This window comes from Neopelma chrysocephalum, unplaced genomic scaffold, assembly GCF_003984885.1.
Source record: "Neopelma chrysocephalum unplaced genomic scaffold, ASM398488v2 Primary Assembly neopelma1_24, whole genome shotgun sequence".
Lineage (NCBI taxonomy): Eukaryota > Metazoa > Chordata > Aves > Passeriformes > Pipridae > Neopelma > Neopelma chrysocephalum.
In genome coordinates, this window is record NW_020897693.1 from 45729923 (window position 1) to 45744005 (window position 14083).

Here is a 14083-nt window from a genome sequence, read left to right on the forward strand (position 1 = left end):
CAGTCATCTATCCAAGCAAGACATTTAACGGACTAAATTGTCTAGAAAGACTAATGGCTTCAAAGGAGATTACCAAGGAAGTTAATAGATAATTTCAACTCCCTGGGTCTTTTTTGGTAACCCAAGGCTAATATCCTATGTAATATAATATGATTGGATTGTATATAGATGCTTTTTGGCTAAAATGAACAGTTCTCTGCTGACAAAGACATATAGTTGATGATTTAATGGGATTGTTTCATGTTTAATTTCCATAGTTATGTCTTTGTCTTTGGATCTATCAACATCTTCAATAGACAATAGGAAGAAAAAAAATCCAACTGTGAATATATAAATTACAGACCAGACAGGTTCAGCATCAAGGAGCAACAAATAAATAAACAATCTGCCCTCACCCCTTCTCATGACTACAGCATCTCTGAAATAGACTTCTCACCTGCACCCCCTTTTCTGCACTGTGAATAAACAAAACTTGGTAATGATTTTGCACACTCTGCTTCACTCTTCTGAATTTCACCGTTGAAACCTTCTCCCACCTTCGAGGTGGGAGAAAACCCTTCATCTCTCCAAATAGAGTAGATCCCAACAGGACTTGATCTATTGCTTGTCTGCATTAACAAATGAATAGTTAAGAGCTCTAAGATAATCCATTACTACAGCATCCCCAGCATGACAGCACAGTGCTCCTGCAGATTGCATTGTGCTTTCTGATCCCATACTGTTAGCCCCAGTTTCTTCCTGGAAACACATGCAGTGCATTGTGCCCAATACCTTATAGTACCCAGAACTTCCTTCCCAGTCCTTCACTTCCAAATCACACTACAAAACCGGTCTGATGTTCTTCCTGCTCTACCACATAGCCCGTGGTGTCCAGTGGTCACTGTCAGCCTGGTATTCTTCACATGCTGATGCATCCCACTTAATTCGTATTCATGGTATCAAAATTCAGCACTGTATCTTTAGATTAGGCTGAAACTAGAAGAGGTTTGGACCTAGTAGTGGAAGCCTTGTGAGAGCAGTTGATTTCTGATGGAGTCCCCATGCAGAGTTCTGGAAGTAATCTTAATTCAGTCTTAAATAGGAACTCTAGAGTAAAACCAAGTCTTATTAATTATTGCAGATATTTATGAATTTACAGCCAGCAGCAGCCTACATCACTGTCATAAGAAGGCTAATAATGATCCTTTTTATTCTTTTTTTTTATAAGAGTGAGGTGAAGAAATGTGTCTCTTTCCATGAGGTAGTTTCTGTTCCTGTCAGTGTGGCCAGAACTGAGAGGATGGAGGATTCGAGAACTGTACAAAGTAGCATGGAAAGCACAGTATGACTGTGGAGGAAGGGATATGGGAGAAGAGGATTCACTTTCATGTTCAAACTTTGGTTTTCCTTGGCAGGAAGAGGATGATTGAGAACCATCTGGTTGGAATTATCTTTCTTCAATTATTCTGCAGTATAATTATGGTTTAGAGAGATATGGGATTTTGGTCAATATCTGGGAAATTGAGGTAGAGATTTGATTTAGCATTTGTCTTGATGTAAGACTTGCAGTGGTTTGTAATGAGTTAAGTAACTTTATATAATGTATGCTATGGAAAGGAGACTTATGTATAAGACTTTTGCCTTTTATGGGCTCTCAAATATATCAAAAGATAACTTGAATCATTTGAGCAAATCTTTTGTTTCATACAACAAAACTTTCTTTAAAATTATTTTCAGGAGCGTTACACTTGCCCAAGTCTGTCTCTGCACCCAAAAGAGTCTATGTTTGTTGCTCAGACAAACGGGAACTACATGGCTTTGTTTTCTGCACAGCGACCATACCGGATCAACAAAAAGAAAAGATATGAAGGACATAAGGTATCCTTCTTCACCAGGAACTCAGTATCCAAGTTTAAAAGGAAGATAGATAGCAAAGTACCTCTGCTTCTTAATATATCTGCTAATAGTGTTTTATTGTAAATCAGTGATAGATATTAATTGGGTTCATTTGCTTTCCTGTGTGCCAGTGTATTTTGAATCATATGCAGTCTGAAGAAAATAGTTATTACAAGACTTTATGAATGCTTAATAGCTTGATTAAACAAGTTTGTAGTGTAGCTGTGTCTTAATAAACACCTGGAGAAGTCTTTAGTGTATATTTATTTAAAGATACTTTTTTTTGGTACTATATTAATTTTCAGTATACCACAATGAACTTTTCTAATCAGCATCAAGAATTACACTGTTATTGATTTTCACAGGTGGAAGGATTTGCAGTGGGCTGTGAATTTTCTCCAGATGGAACACTTTTGGTGACAGGAAGTTCAGATGGCAAAGTGTTTTTCTACAACTATCATACTTCCAGGATTATTCGCACTTTGTCTGCACATAAAGAAGCTTGTGTGAGTGCAATATTTCACCCAGTCTTGCCATCACTCCTTGCAACCTGTGATTGGGCTGGAGAAATCAAGATCTGGCAATAACAAGGAGGGTTAATTTTCAGGATGTCTTCTGTTAGTCTGTTAAAGGCTTAGGAAATAAACCAGGTTATGCAATGTGAATTTTTGTTGTGATGTGTTGTAAGCAGGAGATACAGTCTTTTCTTCTATGACCTCTAAGTGTATGCTTTCATAATGCAGTGAAGATGGTCTTGTGGTTAACTGCTGAGCAAAGAAGTGGTCCTACTCTCTTCCTCAGCCCTGGTGGCAAATTTCTGACCCTTTTGTGTCAATCTTCTGGTGCTCATCTAATCCAACCCTGGTTTGAGTGCCTAAACTTAAGAAAATTATTGCTCTTATTATGTTATCTTTTCAATGCAGTTTTCTTAAACCAGGTTTTGTCATAGAATCATAGAATCATTTACATTGGGAAAGACCTTTAAGATCATCAAGTCCAAATCTTATACTCAGGGATGCAAGGAGGGCCATCAATAAAACCTCTATGCTGGACTTCCAGAGGGCAGATTTCGGCCTATTCAGAAGACTGGTTCAGGGTGTACCCTGGGAAACAACCCTTGAAAACAAAGGCGTCCAGGAGGGATGAACATGCTTCAAGAAGCAAGTCTTGAACACACAGGAGTGGGCTCTCCCAGCAAGCCGGTGGGGAGATTTTGAAGGAAATTAGGGTAAAAAAGAGAGCTTACCGATTATGGAAAAAAGGCTGGCTACTCAGGAAGAGTTTAGGAATGTAATTAGGTCTTGTAGAAAGAAAATTAGAGAGACGAAGGCACAACTTGAACTTAATCTTGCCACTTCTGTTAAGGATAACAAAAAGTCTTTCTACAGATACATCAATAGCAAAAGGAGGGACAAGGAAAACCTCCATTCTTTATTGGACATGGGCGGGAAGATAGTTATCAAAGATGAGGAAAAGGCTGAGGTACTTAACACCTTCTTTGCCTCAGTTTTCAACAGTAAGACAGGTTGTCCTCAGGACAACTGGCCTCTGGAGCTGGTAGCCCCTCTGTAATCCAGGAGGAAACAGTTAGTGACCTGCTGAGACACTTGGATCCCCACAAGTCTATGGGACCAGATGGGATCCACCCAAGGGTGATGAGGGAGCTGGCAGAAGAGCTCACCAAGCCGCTCTCCATCATTTACCAACAGTCCTGGCTCGCTGGGGAGGTCCCGGATGATTAGAAGTTGGCAAATGTCATGCTGATCCACAAAAAGGGCTGCAAGGAGAATCAGGGAAACTACAGGCCCATCAGCCTGATCTCAATGTTATGGGGCAGATCATCCTAAGTGCAATCACACAACACATACAGGATGGATAAGGGATCAGACTCAGCCAGCCCAGTGTTTAGGAAGGGCAGGTCCTGTCTCACCAACCTGATCTCCTTTTATGATCAGGTGACCCACCTGGTGGGTGAGGGGAAGGCTGTGGATGTGTCTACCTGGACTTCAGCAAAGCCTTGGACACCGTCTCCCACAGCATACTCCTGAAAAAGCTGCAGCCCACGGCCTGGACAGGGGCACTCTGTGCTGGGTTAGGAACTGGCTGGAGGGCCAGGCCCAGACAGTGGTGGTGAACGGGGCTGCATCCGGTGGGCGGCCGCTCACTAGTGGTGTCCCCCTGGGATCAGTGTTGGGCCCAGTTCTGTTTAATATCTTTATTGATGATCTGGATGAGGAGATTGAGTGTACTATTAGCAAATTTGCAGATGACACCAAGCTGGGGGGGAGTGTCGATCAGCTGGAAGGCAGGAGGGCTCTTCAGAGGGACCTGGACAGGCTGGACAGTTGGGCTGATTCCAACGGGATGAGGTTCAACAAGGCCAAGGGCCGGGTCCTGCACTTTGGCCACAACAACCCCCTGCAGCGCTACAGGCTATGCACAAGAAGGGGGAAGATCACAGGGCAGATGGGACTGCTTCTTCTGGGTATGGTAGTCTCTTATCAGCTCAACTTGCTGTAAAATGCCTTCTGAGGGTTTTAGGAAAAGGTGTGGCAGATGACTTGAACCAAATATTGAAGTAAATACATTTGTGTTTTTGAAATCCCGATGTTTAAACTTGAATGTACGACTGTATATAAACAAAATGAAACTGTGTACAAATATTTTTGAGGAACAATAAACTTTGTTTTAATACATTATGTATCTATTAATTAGTTTACTGCTATTATTCTTGACAAGTTAGTACACAAAACTATAGTGGAATTGATGCTTAGGGGGGGAAACAGTTAACATTACACTAATTTATTGCAAACACATGCATTTCTCCATACTTATTGATGTCACTTAGACACAGAAAATTGTCCTCATACTACTCAGTGCAGGGGATGGTTTTTTGATGTTCAGACAGGAGCTTGGCAATTCTGCAGCAAATAGAAAGTTCATTAGGCCATCATTGTGTATTTAAATTGTAAATACACAATGTTTGTATGTTTGTAAGTTTGTGTTCCCTGCACTGCTATTGCTTGGTTCTAGAAAATATTTTATATGCGTGTGTGTTTGTCTATGAAAAAAAAAGTCTATACATCACATAAAATACGTATTCCTGACCTTGGCTCCCTATAAACATGTTCACCTTGTAGTGAGTGCCGTAAGCGTGGCTTATGTTTGGTCTGGTTAGTCTATAAAAGCATTTTAACATAAACAGGATAATTGGGTTGAGTAAATTGTGTCTGTCATGAAACCCAGAAGCCATGTATAGTAGCAACTTTTCCATCCTTTTATTCTTCTTTTCGCAGTCTGGACCAAGATATTGTGGCTGCATGGTTTTAATCCTCTTATCAACAGTTATGATGGGTCTTAACACAGGGCATTAAATTTAAGTGAACCATGCAATCTAGCAAAAGCAATTTTTTTTTACCCAAGACTGTCCTTAATTTCTTGCTTCCTTTTTCAGCAATTAGGTGTTTGAAAGGAGCCTGAATTCTGCACTTCCCTTGACTCTGCCTCTAGTATACAAGTCAGCTGTACCTTTAAATGAAAACTGGTTCAATGATTTTGAGTTATTCCTAATTCAGATTGTGGGATCTTCATAAATGTCAGAAGGAGATGAGCTGGAAGTGAAGTAGTTGTTGGCACAACACTGGGCAGGTGGAATCCCAACTGCACGGGACTGACTCTGTGTCCTTCCCTACGGGTGTTTTAGTTCAAAATGTGCTATTGTCATTTTAAAACTTCTGGCAGCCAGGTCTGTCTGTATGAAGGATGGGCAGCACTGTAATTGTTCCTGTTGCATCTTAGTGTCTCCATAGGAGATGATTTGTCTGTTATTTTATTAAATACAAAGTTTAGAAAGGCCTCTGAAATAAATGTGAATTCATGGTAGAAATGCCTTATTGGATGAAGCCTGATCTTATGTGAACTCTGCTCTGTATTGAAGGAGCTCTCAGCACCTTCAGCCTCAGCTGAGAGCATGTCTGTGTAAAGTCCTGAAAGAAAAGTACTTGGTAATCATTACATATATTGCTTAGAAAAGTAGCTGCATTTTATAAGATTACCCTTGTTGTTGCTTAAGTTCAGCTTGTGTTCTGAGGCATGATTCTGGTGTCTAGCATTTACCCCTCCTGACATTATATAAAAATTTAGACTGTTTGTTGGTGGAGAGGGAGGGAAAACCTTAAATTTGATTAAAGGCAGTAGAGAAAAGTAAAAGAAACTTGAAACTTTATAATCTTAAAGAATATTAAAATTAGAATTGCATTTATGTCAGATTTCCAAGATGGCTGGAGTTTAATTACTTATGAGATCCAGCCAAAGGTTTTATAGTGCAATGAAATTATTTTCACAGCATTATCTTGTTAAAATCTCTTTCTAATATAAAACTGATTAAGACACAGACTGAAATTTAGTAATTGGAAATATTTTAGAATAGTAGTGTCAATTAAGTTTTCGTTATGATTCAAAGACAAATTCTTCCTTGTTATCTTATGTAATGAACTGTAATCAAAAAATATCCACATTACTCCATCATTCTGCAATTATCAAATACTGTTTGGGCTGCAAACAAGGATTATTACGGTCAGATGAAGCTTTTAGAATGTAATGAATTGTTGGTTAATTAATTTTATTCATAAAATTGTAATCTAGAAATTTTTGAATCTTGCTTTAGGAGCAGTTCTTTTAGCTTTATTTAGAGCTCTCTAGGGCATCATCTGCTAGAGCCAAGGCAGAGATCTCCAGCATTTTGAAATAGTCTAGACTGTGTAGATAAACAAGCCAGATTAATTTTAATTTATTTTGTACTGTACCAAAAAGTAATAATGCCAATCTCTACCACTTTATTATTTGCTACTGGAGCGTTATTAATTTGGAGTGTCAGAGGATGCAAGCTATTCAACTGTCTTTATCTCAAAAACCTGCTAATTAGGAGACAGCCATTAGAATCGTTGTGTTCACTCAGCTGAAATACTGTTGGTGAGTCACTCTATATTTCAGTTATAGGCCTCATCATGAAAATAAGGCGTGGCATTACAATGGGATGGCTCTTTCCATAGGGGACAGGCAAATATAAAGCTACAAGACTGTGGCAAAACTGAACAAAACAGGAAGATAAAAAAATTGGGGATCTCACGTTTCCCATTATCCTTATCTATTGGTTTGGACTGCATTCAGCTGAAAATACTTGCTCTGCTTTCTTCAGCTAACTTTGATCTTGTTCTCTTAATCCCAGCTCCTCCTAGCCACTGCTCGCATCCTCACCATTTCATTTTCAGTTTTTCTGTCCTTGTTTCAGCACATTGTCTTCTGCATTTAAAGGTATAGTAGTCTATAGGCTTACACTACACTCATCTTCTCTCTTTTTTTTTACTGTGCTCTGACTTGAGGCTTTCAGGCTTTCATTCCAGCTGTCATTAGAAAGGTAGGCAGAAATCCCAGAGCACTTTGTGCTCCATTCTTGCCTGTTTTCCAGTTTTAATGAGGCTTACTACTTTTAGAGATTCTCTGCTCGCTCTTCCCCTCTATTCTGTCTGCTTCTCTTTCTATCTTTGATTACTGCTTTAGTGTCTTGCAGATCCTTTCTATTATATCAGCTCCTACAAGGTGTACCTTGTCAGGACTGCACTTTTTCCAGAAAAACCCCAAAAACCCAAACCAAAAAAATCCTACCCACCAACCCTCAGAGTTATTGCCACTTACAATGCTTTGGTTCACAGAGCATGCAAACTGCATTTCCCTCAAATGAGCTTAAATGAGGAGATGTTCTCCAGGACCATATTTTACATATGCCAGCTGGTGGGACTAGACTGGAGATAGTTCAGAGTACGCCCTACTCCCCCAAATGCATGTAGTTTAGATGCTGCAATTTCAAAAGTGAGACAAACTCTACATTACTCCTGTTGGGCCTTGCTACTTGCAAACGTAAATGTGACCTCAGGAGTTCCAAAGAGCTTTTGGCACTTTCCCCTTTCTTTGATAAAGCTCTTACCCCTCTCTTCGTGACTCACTGCTCTATGCAGAGTGGTCATAATCTGATGTTTTCACACTTCAAAGAGTGGAAATGCAGGAAATTAATTTGTGAGGGGAAAATAAAGCAATTTTAGAGGCACTTGGTCTCCAGTGGCAGTAAGAAAAGCTGGCCTCTGCCCAGAGCTCGATGAATTCTGCCACATGTGCAGAATGACTCCCAGTTGGGACAGAGCAGCCTAGTCTGTAATGGGAATGATGGGTCTCTAGGTGGGAGTAGGGCTCCTGTTACTGGCTTAAGGTGGAGGTTTAATGGAACTAAGCTTATCCACCTCCCTTTCCCAGTCCCTGGATGTCCTGCACAAGCTTATTTAGAAGGCTACCAGAAAGTACCTAGGTACTGCACAGAAATGATAAAGCTTCATCCAGATGTAATTCTCACTACATTTTCACAATTTTGCGTAAGTGTCCCTAAAATCAATCTAAAAACTTTGGCGGGAACATTTTGGAGAAGGTTGAAGTTCACCAAGGTTGAAAGTGGATGTTATGCTTATGGTTTCAGGTGTCTCCAATTTCCATCAGCAGGGCTGCAAACCTCAGGTATCATTCCTAGTTCTGAGGGAGGTTTATGCTGAGAAATTGTTTCAAGTGTACCCTTAGAGGAGCAACTTATGTAACAGCTTGTGCACAAATGTACCTTCTCTGGTACAAATGTGGTTACATTGAGAAAGCAATTTTCTTATGTTCAGATTATTACCACTTGCTTATAAGCAAGTGGCAGAGAATTGCCTCAGAATATCATTTAGATATATCTTCACCATGAACTATGTTATTTTTCAAGTCTTATTGCATAACTACCTCCTTTGTTGCCTTCCCACTAAGTGATATAAGTAAATTCCAGAGCTCTTCCCCCTCACAGTACATAGGAAATTATTGACATTGAATATTAGGTAAAGAATGTCATAACTTATACATATATATTATAGCTCATATATATTATAGCTTTTATATATATATTATAAAGCAAATAAGTTATTTTGATTTTTTCCCTTTCCTTGTTTTGTTTGTTCTTGACAAGGTAAGTTCTTGTTTTCAAAGAGAATTTCTTATAAGTCAATCATAGCCCAACCCAATCTGGATGCAAACTGTGGATTTTCACCTTTGGTATTTGTTTTAATACATACAATTACTGGAAATGCAGAAACCATTTCAAATCATGTACTGCTTTTAGTACAAAAATGAAAATACTTATCGTGCTGTTAATATGAAACAGGCAATCTGTGAACTGTAGACATGTTGTAGACTAATTTCTCATTGTTGCAGCCTCAAACAGATAATGTTTTGACCAGATATGTAACCTCAGAATCTGGGCAAAAGCCACGAAGTGAAATCTTAATCATATCCAAAACCTCATCTTTACTTTTCTCAAACATGAGAGATTTTAAAAAGAAAAAAAAACCTCCTGGGAGATTTTAATACTGGTGAGGGATAAAGACATGGGTTTCCTTCTACGAGTACAAAGGAAGTAGTTTCTCTGTTCAGTTCACTGGTACTAATCTCAAACTCTCTCCAGTTTGAGTTCTTCCCTAATTTTTAATGTCTCAAAAACTAAATGGCTGTTGGTGAGCACTCAGGTAAATCACACCTAGTGTAAAAAGATACCTGGTTATTGCACACTCTTCACAGGATGCGTGATATGCAGAGATCTGAATATATAGAGAAATTCTGATTTTTTTTTAATCAGGTGCCATTTGTGTATCACAGATCATAAACCAAAGACTAATATCAAGCCCTCCAAATCCTACAGTCCAAGACTCAGTTCTGCAGTACTTTTATGTAGCACTTGGATCAAGCATGTGTGTGACTTTCTTCAGTTGTGCACCTGGAGCGTGGGAGGAAGGATGGCAGCACGTAGTAAGAAGCACAGTCTTTGAAAACTTTGTACCATAGTAGGAGATTAGGAGGAAAAGGGAGAATGCGCTTGGAGAATGGGTGGCAATGTCAGGTGGAAAATGGTGTAAGAGAAGATAAGCAAATAATGACCAGATGAGAGCAGAGAGGAATGGATGTGGATAATCCCAAGACATGAGAAGGGAATGTGAAGAGTTCAGCACTATTCACAGGGGTGTACACAGCACGTCTGTGTCAGGAAAAGGAATGGGCCTAGCCCTAAAAGTGAGGCCAAATATGAGACATGAATAAAAGCTGTAGGAGGATCTAATTCTGGGAAGACCTTTAGGTTTTGTGAGCAGTGTCTGCTAGTGAAGGATCTCTTGTGCCCTTGGCCAAGAGGGCGGCTATTTGGGAAGCTCAAATAGGCTGGAGTGGTGCAAGCTGAAGTTAGTGAAGCTGGGAAAAGACCTGCCAGCTGAGCACTCCTCTCAGCAGCAGCCTGGCTGGGCTGTGGGGTGACCTGAGCAGAGCCCCCACTTGTCAAAGTCTCCAGCTACCACATCTAGGAGTAACCTCGTGGTCCTTTTCAGGTGGACAAACCTTGCTGCACTCATCCTGTGACCTTGCTAGAGCTGTGAAGCTGCAAGGTGAGACTGGTGACAGCCTCTAGCTAATAAACCTGCCTGCCTCTCAGCTCTGTTACTTGCTCAGACTGCATTGCCATGCTAGTCAGAGCCAAGAGCTTTTCTTTGGCCCATACTGCACCTATCTATAAAAATAAACATAAATTTGCTGTAATTTGTGGCTGTGCTTGCAGGACAGCCTTGCAGCACTTTAGTTTTCAGTCAGTAACTCTGGCACTGCTATAGCAGTCTGGTCACGGCTGCTTCAGCGACAGGTGAATTGCAAAATTCACCTGAGAAGCTGTGTACTTCCTTGGATAATTGGCATTTTGAGAGCTTTACAGAGAAGGCAGGGGAGAAAATGTGTCATTATTAAAATAAAGACAATGCTTTTGGGATTCCAGCATCTGATATAATTTACATTTGGACCTCTAATCTCTACTTCAGAAGTGCAGTTTTAAATAATCTTTTTATTAATGATGTATACAATGTTTTCCTTGTTTTTCATTATACTAGCTGAACTGCCACATTAATTATGTGCCTTTAGGGATTTGCAACTTGGTGCATTCTGAACGCCCTTCAGAGAGAGGGAGACTTGCAAATGTGAAGACTGACAAGGTTTCTCAGAAGGAATAAGAAATTTCTCCTCTTTTACAATTGCTTATAATAAGTCTCTTTGGTGTAACTGAACTAAATCCACTGGAACAACAGAAAATGTGTACTTATTTTACAAAAGAAAAATGTTAGCAGGACCTGGGCAAAACACAAAGCTTAAATGCTTGCATTTTGGCCAATACTTATGGGTCTTTCATACAAAAATCCTGTGTTCAAATTTGGATGTAATACAAAGGAGGCAGTGGAGGCTTAGGTTAGATATCAGGGAAAGGTTTTTCACCCAAACGGTGGTTGGGCACTGGACCAGGCTCCCTAGGGAAGTGGTCACAGCACCAAGCCAGATGGAGTTCAAGAAGTGTTTGGAAAATGCTCTCAGGCAACATGATGTGATGCTTGGGGTGTCCTGTGCAGGGCCAGGAGTTGGACTTGGTGATCCTGATGGGTCCCTTCCAAGTCAGCGTATTCTTGATTCTATGAAATATTTGACATGTGAAGTGGCTCTTGAACTTGATGTTCCACCAAATGAAAACTCCTATTTTCTTGTTGCAATGTCTGTTTGGTGGGTCTGGGCCTTGGCACTAGAGAGATTGCTTTGCTGTTCACACTGTGTTTCTACAGAACACATAACAGGGAGCCCTGAGCCTCCTTTCCTCCCCCTTTTCTCTACCCTCCCATTTTCCATATATTTTAAAGCATTAGCTTGGGAACTGCAGTCCTAAAAAAAATTTGAGGATAATGACCTTTTCAGTGTGTTTTAAACTGCCTTTTACTTAGGTATCTATCAAGGGAGTTGTCTGAGAGAAATCATATTCTTTGTAATCTGCACTGAGATCTGATAGTACCATTTTTATTTGAGTTAGGAAGCCTAGCTGTACTTAGCTTTCCACCAAACTCCTCTGGTTTAATAAATTCCCATTAGTTTCACATTAATTATTCCTGAACCTGAGATCATCTTGGAAGGTGGCAACTGTATGAGGGAATACAAAATAGTTTCATAAGAGAACTTGTTAGAGGAAAATTTTGGCTGTAATTTGAGTAAATTATGGAAAAAATATCAATGGACTCTTCAGATATTTTCTAGAGGGATGTTATTTTTCTTCATAACATAAGGACTCATCATTTGCTCCTGAAATTAATAGCTCTGTTTTTATTTTTAGCATTCATAATTAGACATTAATTTGCTCTCTGAACGCTTACATTTCAAATTCTACAATCATTCCCTTTTGAGCAAGTACTGCTCTAAATCTCTGTGAGAAAAATTCATGACGATTAAGTATATTTGAAGTGTTATGACATGATCTGGGTGATTTATTTTTACGTTCACACAGCACACAGCCCCATCCATGAAGTCACTGTCTGACTGCAGGCATTCCAATAAAGGCTTCCACAGAACATCCCTGTGCAGGTCTAACCCTCACAACACCCTACAGTAATCTCTTCTTTCTGGTTTTAAATATAACTTTTGCAACACATCTCAAGAATTGTTATAAATTGCCTCATGTTTCCTTGTTGTTTTTTCCCTCTGCTTCTATTTTCTCTATTTGTCCTTCTCTAATGGCTCCTTAGGACAAGGACTACTGCATCGCTGAATGCCTGTGATGCACCCTTCCCTTCATGGGCACAACCACAAGGAAACCTGATGCTGGGAGACTTTCAGCCATCAGTTTTATCTGGCCGGTAGAGAACATGTTGAAGTGTGGTGGCAGTCGCTGTGGCTGGAAAGTTATTAAGTACATATCACAACACCGGCATCACTGATCCCTCTGTTTGGAATGCCATCTTCCATCAAACAAATAATATGATGCTTTGTGAAAAAGGCATACATGAAACAAATTCTTCTATGTTCATGTGGGTGTGGTGCCTAGTTTTCTAGAAACTAGCCTTCAGATCAGCCTTCAGATCCAGGCAGCTTTTTAGGAACATTTTCTGGTGTGATGGCATGTGCAACCAATGAGATAATAAGGCTTGGTTTCTCTTTAATACCTCTATTACCTGTTGGTGCATCTAGGACATAGATGGTAGGCTTGAACCTCTTCTGAATTCTCCCTATAACACATTGTAAAGGTAAAAAACATGTTCTTTTTTTATTGGATTGATTGTAGAGCTGGAGGTCCTGAAGTCTTGCTCGCAGAACACCGCTGCACAGGAGAAGGCATCAGGGTGAGAAAAGCATAATGCTCTTGTCACTTGTCTCTGTAACTTCCCAGCTGTGGGATTTCATTTCAGGTCCCCTGTGATGGAAGGGTGTGTGCCAGAGTAGTGAACTCTTAACAGCAGAGACCCAGCTCTGTCTGAGCAGTGTGTTGTGTCTGGAACAGACAGCTCTTGCCTGGCTCCTCACCGTCATGCAGGAGGAAGGGAGAACCAGAGGAATCTGGAAGGTGCAGGTTTGAGTGCTCAGCACTCCCTTGCATCCTCAGGCAGCTGAAATACCCTTGTGATGGCTACAGGGGAGACAGCCTCCACTGGGCTGGCCACAGGTGTTTGTAATTGAAAGTCTTTGCTGCATTTGCATGGGATTTCTCAAACTTACTTTGGAAATTGTTCTTACAAGGTCTTGGAGAATCATGGAAAGGCTTGGGTTGGAAGGGACTTTAAAGATCATCTAGTTCCAACCTCCCTGCCATGGATAGGGGCACCTTCCACTAGGTCAGGTTGCTCAAAGCCCCATCCAGCCTGGCCTTGAACACTACCAGGGATGGGGCATCCACAGCTTCTCTGAGCAAACTGTTCCAGTGCCTCACAACCCACACAGTAAAGAAATTCTTCCTAAAATCTAATCTAAATCTCTCCTCTTGAAGTTTAAAACCCTCATTCCCTCTTGCCCACTGTCTGTCCATGTAAAAAGTTGCTCTCCCTCTCTTTTATAAGATCCTTTTAAGTACTGGAAGGCTGCACTGAAGTCTCCCCAGAGCCTTCTCTTCTCTAGGCTGAACAACCCCTGCTCTCTCAGCTTTCCTCATACGAAAGGTGCTCCAGCCCTTGGATAATCTTCATGGCAGTCTTCTGAATCCACTTTAACAGATCTGTGTCTTTCTTGTGCTGAGGACACGCAGTCTAGAGGGTCCCAAAGCATAGGCATGCAGTGAGGTGTTTATTTACAACACCTTTTACCA

At 40.5% G+C, this 14083-nt stretch overlaps 1 protein-coding gene across 3 annotated transcripts in view; it reads left to right on the forward strand.

Moving 5' to 3' along the window:
- Window positions 1–14083, forward strand: part of WDR25 (WD repeat domain 25) — an 84824-nt gene that overhangs the window by 59194 nt on the left and 11547 nt on the right. For 2 of the 3 annotated variants that reach the window (XM_027673980.1, XM_027673982.1), the window contains 2 exons: window positions 1717–1857; window positions 2241–2894. In XM_027673980.1, the coding sequence (XP_027529781.1) occupies window positions 1717–1857; window positions 2241–2462 (363 nt within the window). In that variant the 3' untranslated portion in view covers window positions 2463–2894. Of the gene's footprint in view, window positions 1–1716; window positions 1858–2240; window positions 2895–14083 lie in introns of those variants that run through there. The other variant, XM_027673981.1, reaches the window with a different exon arrangement.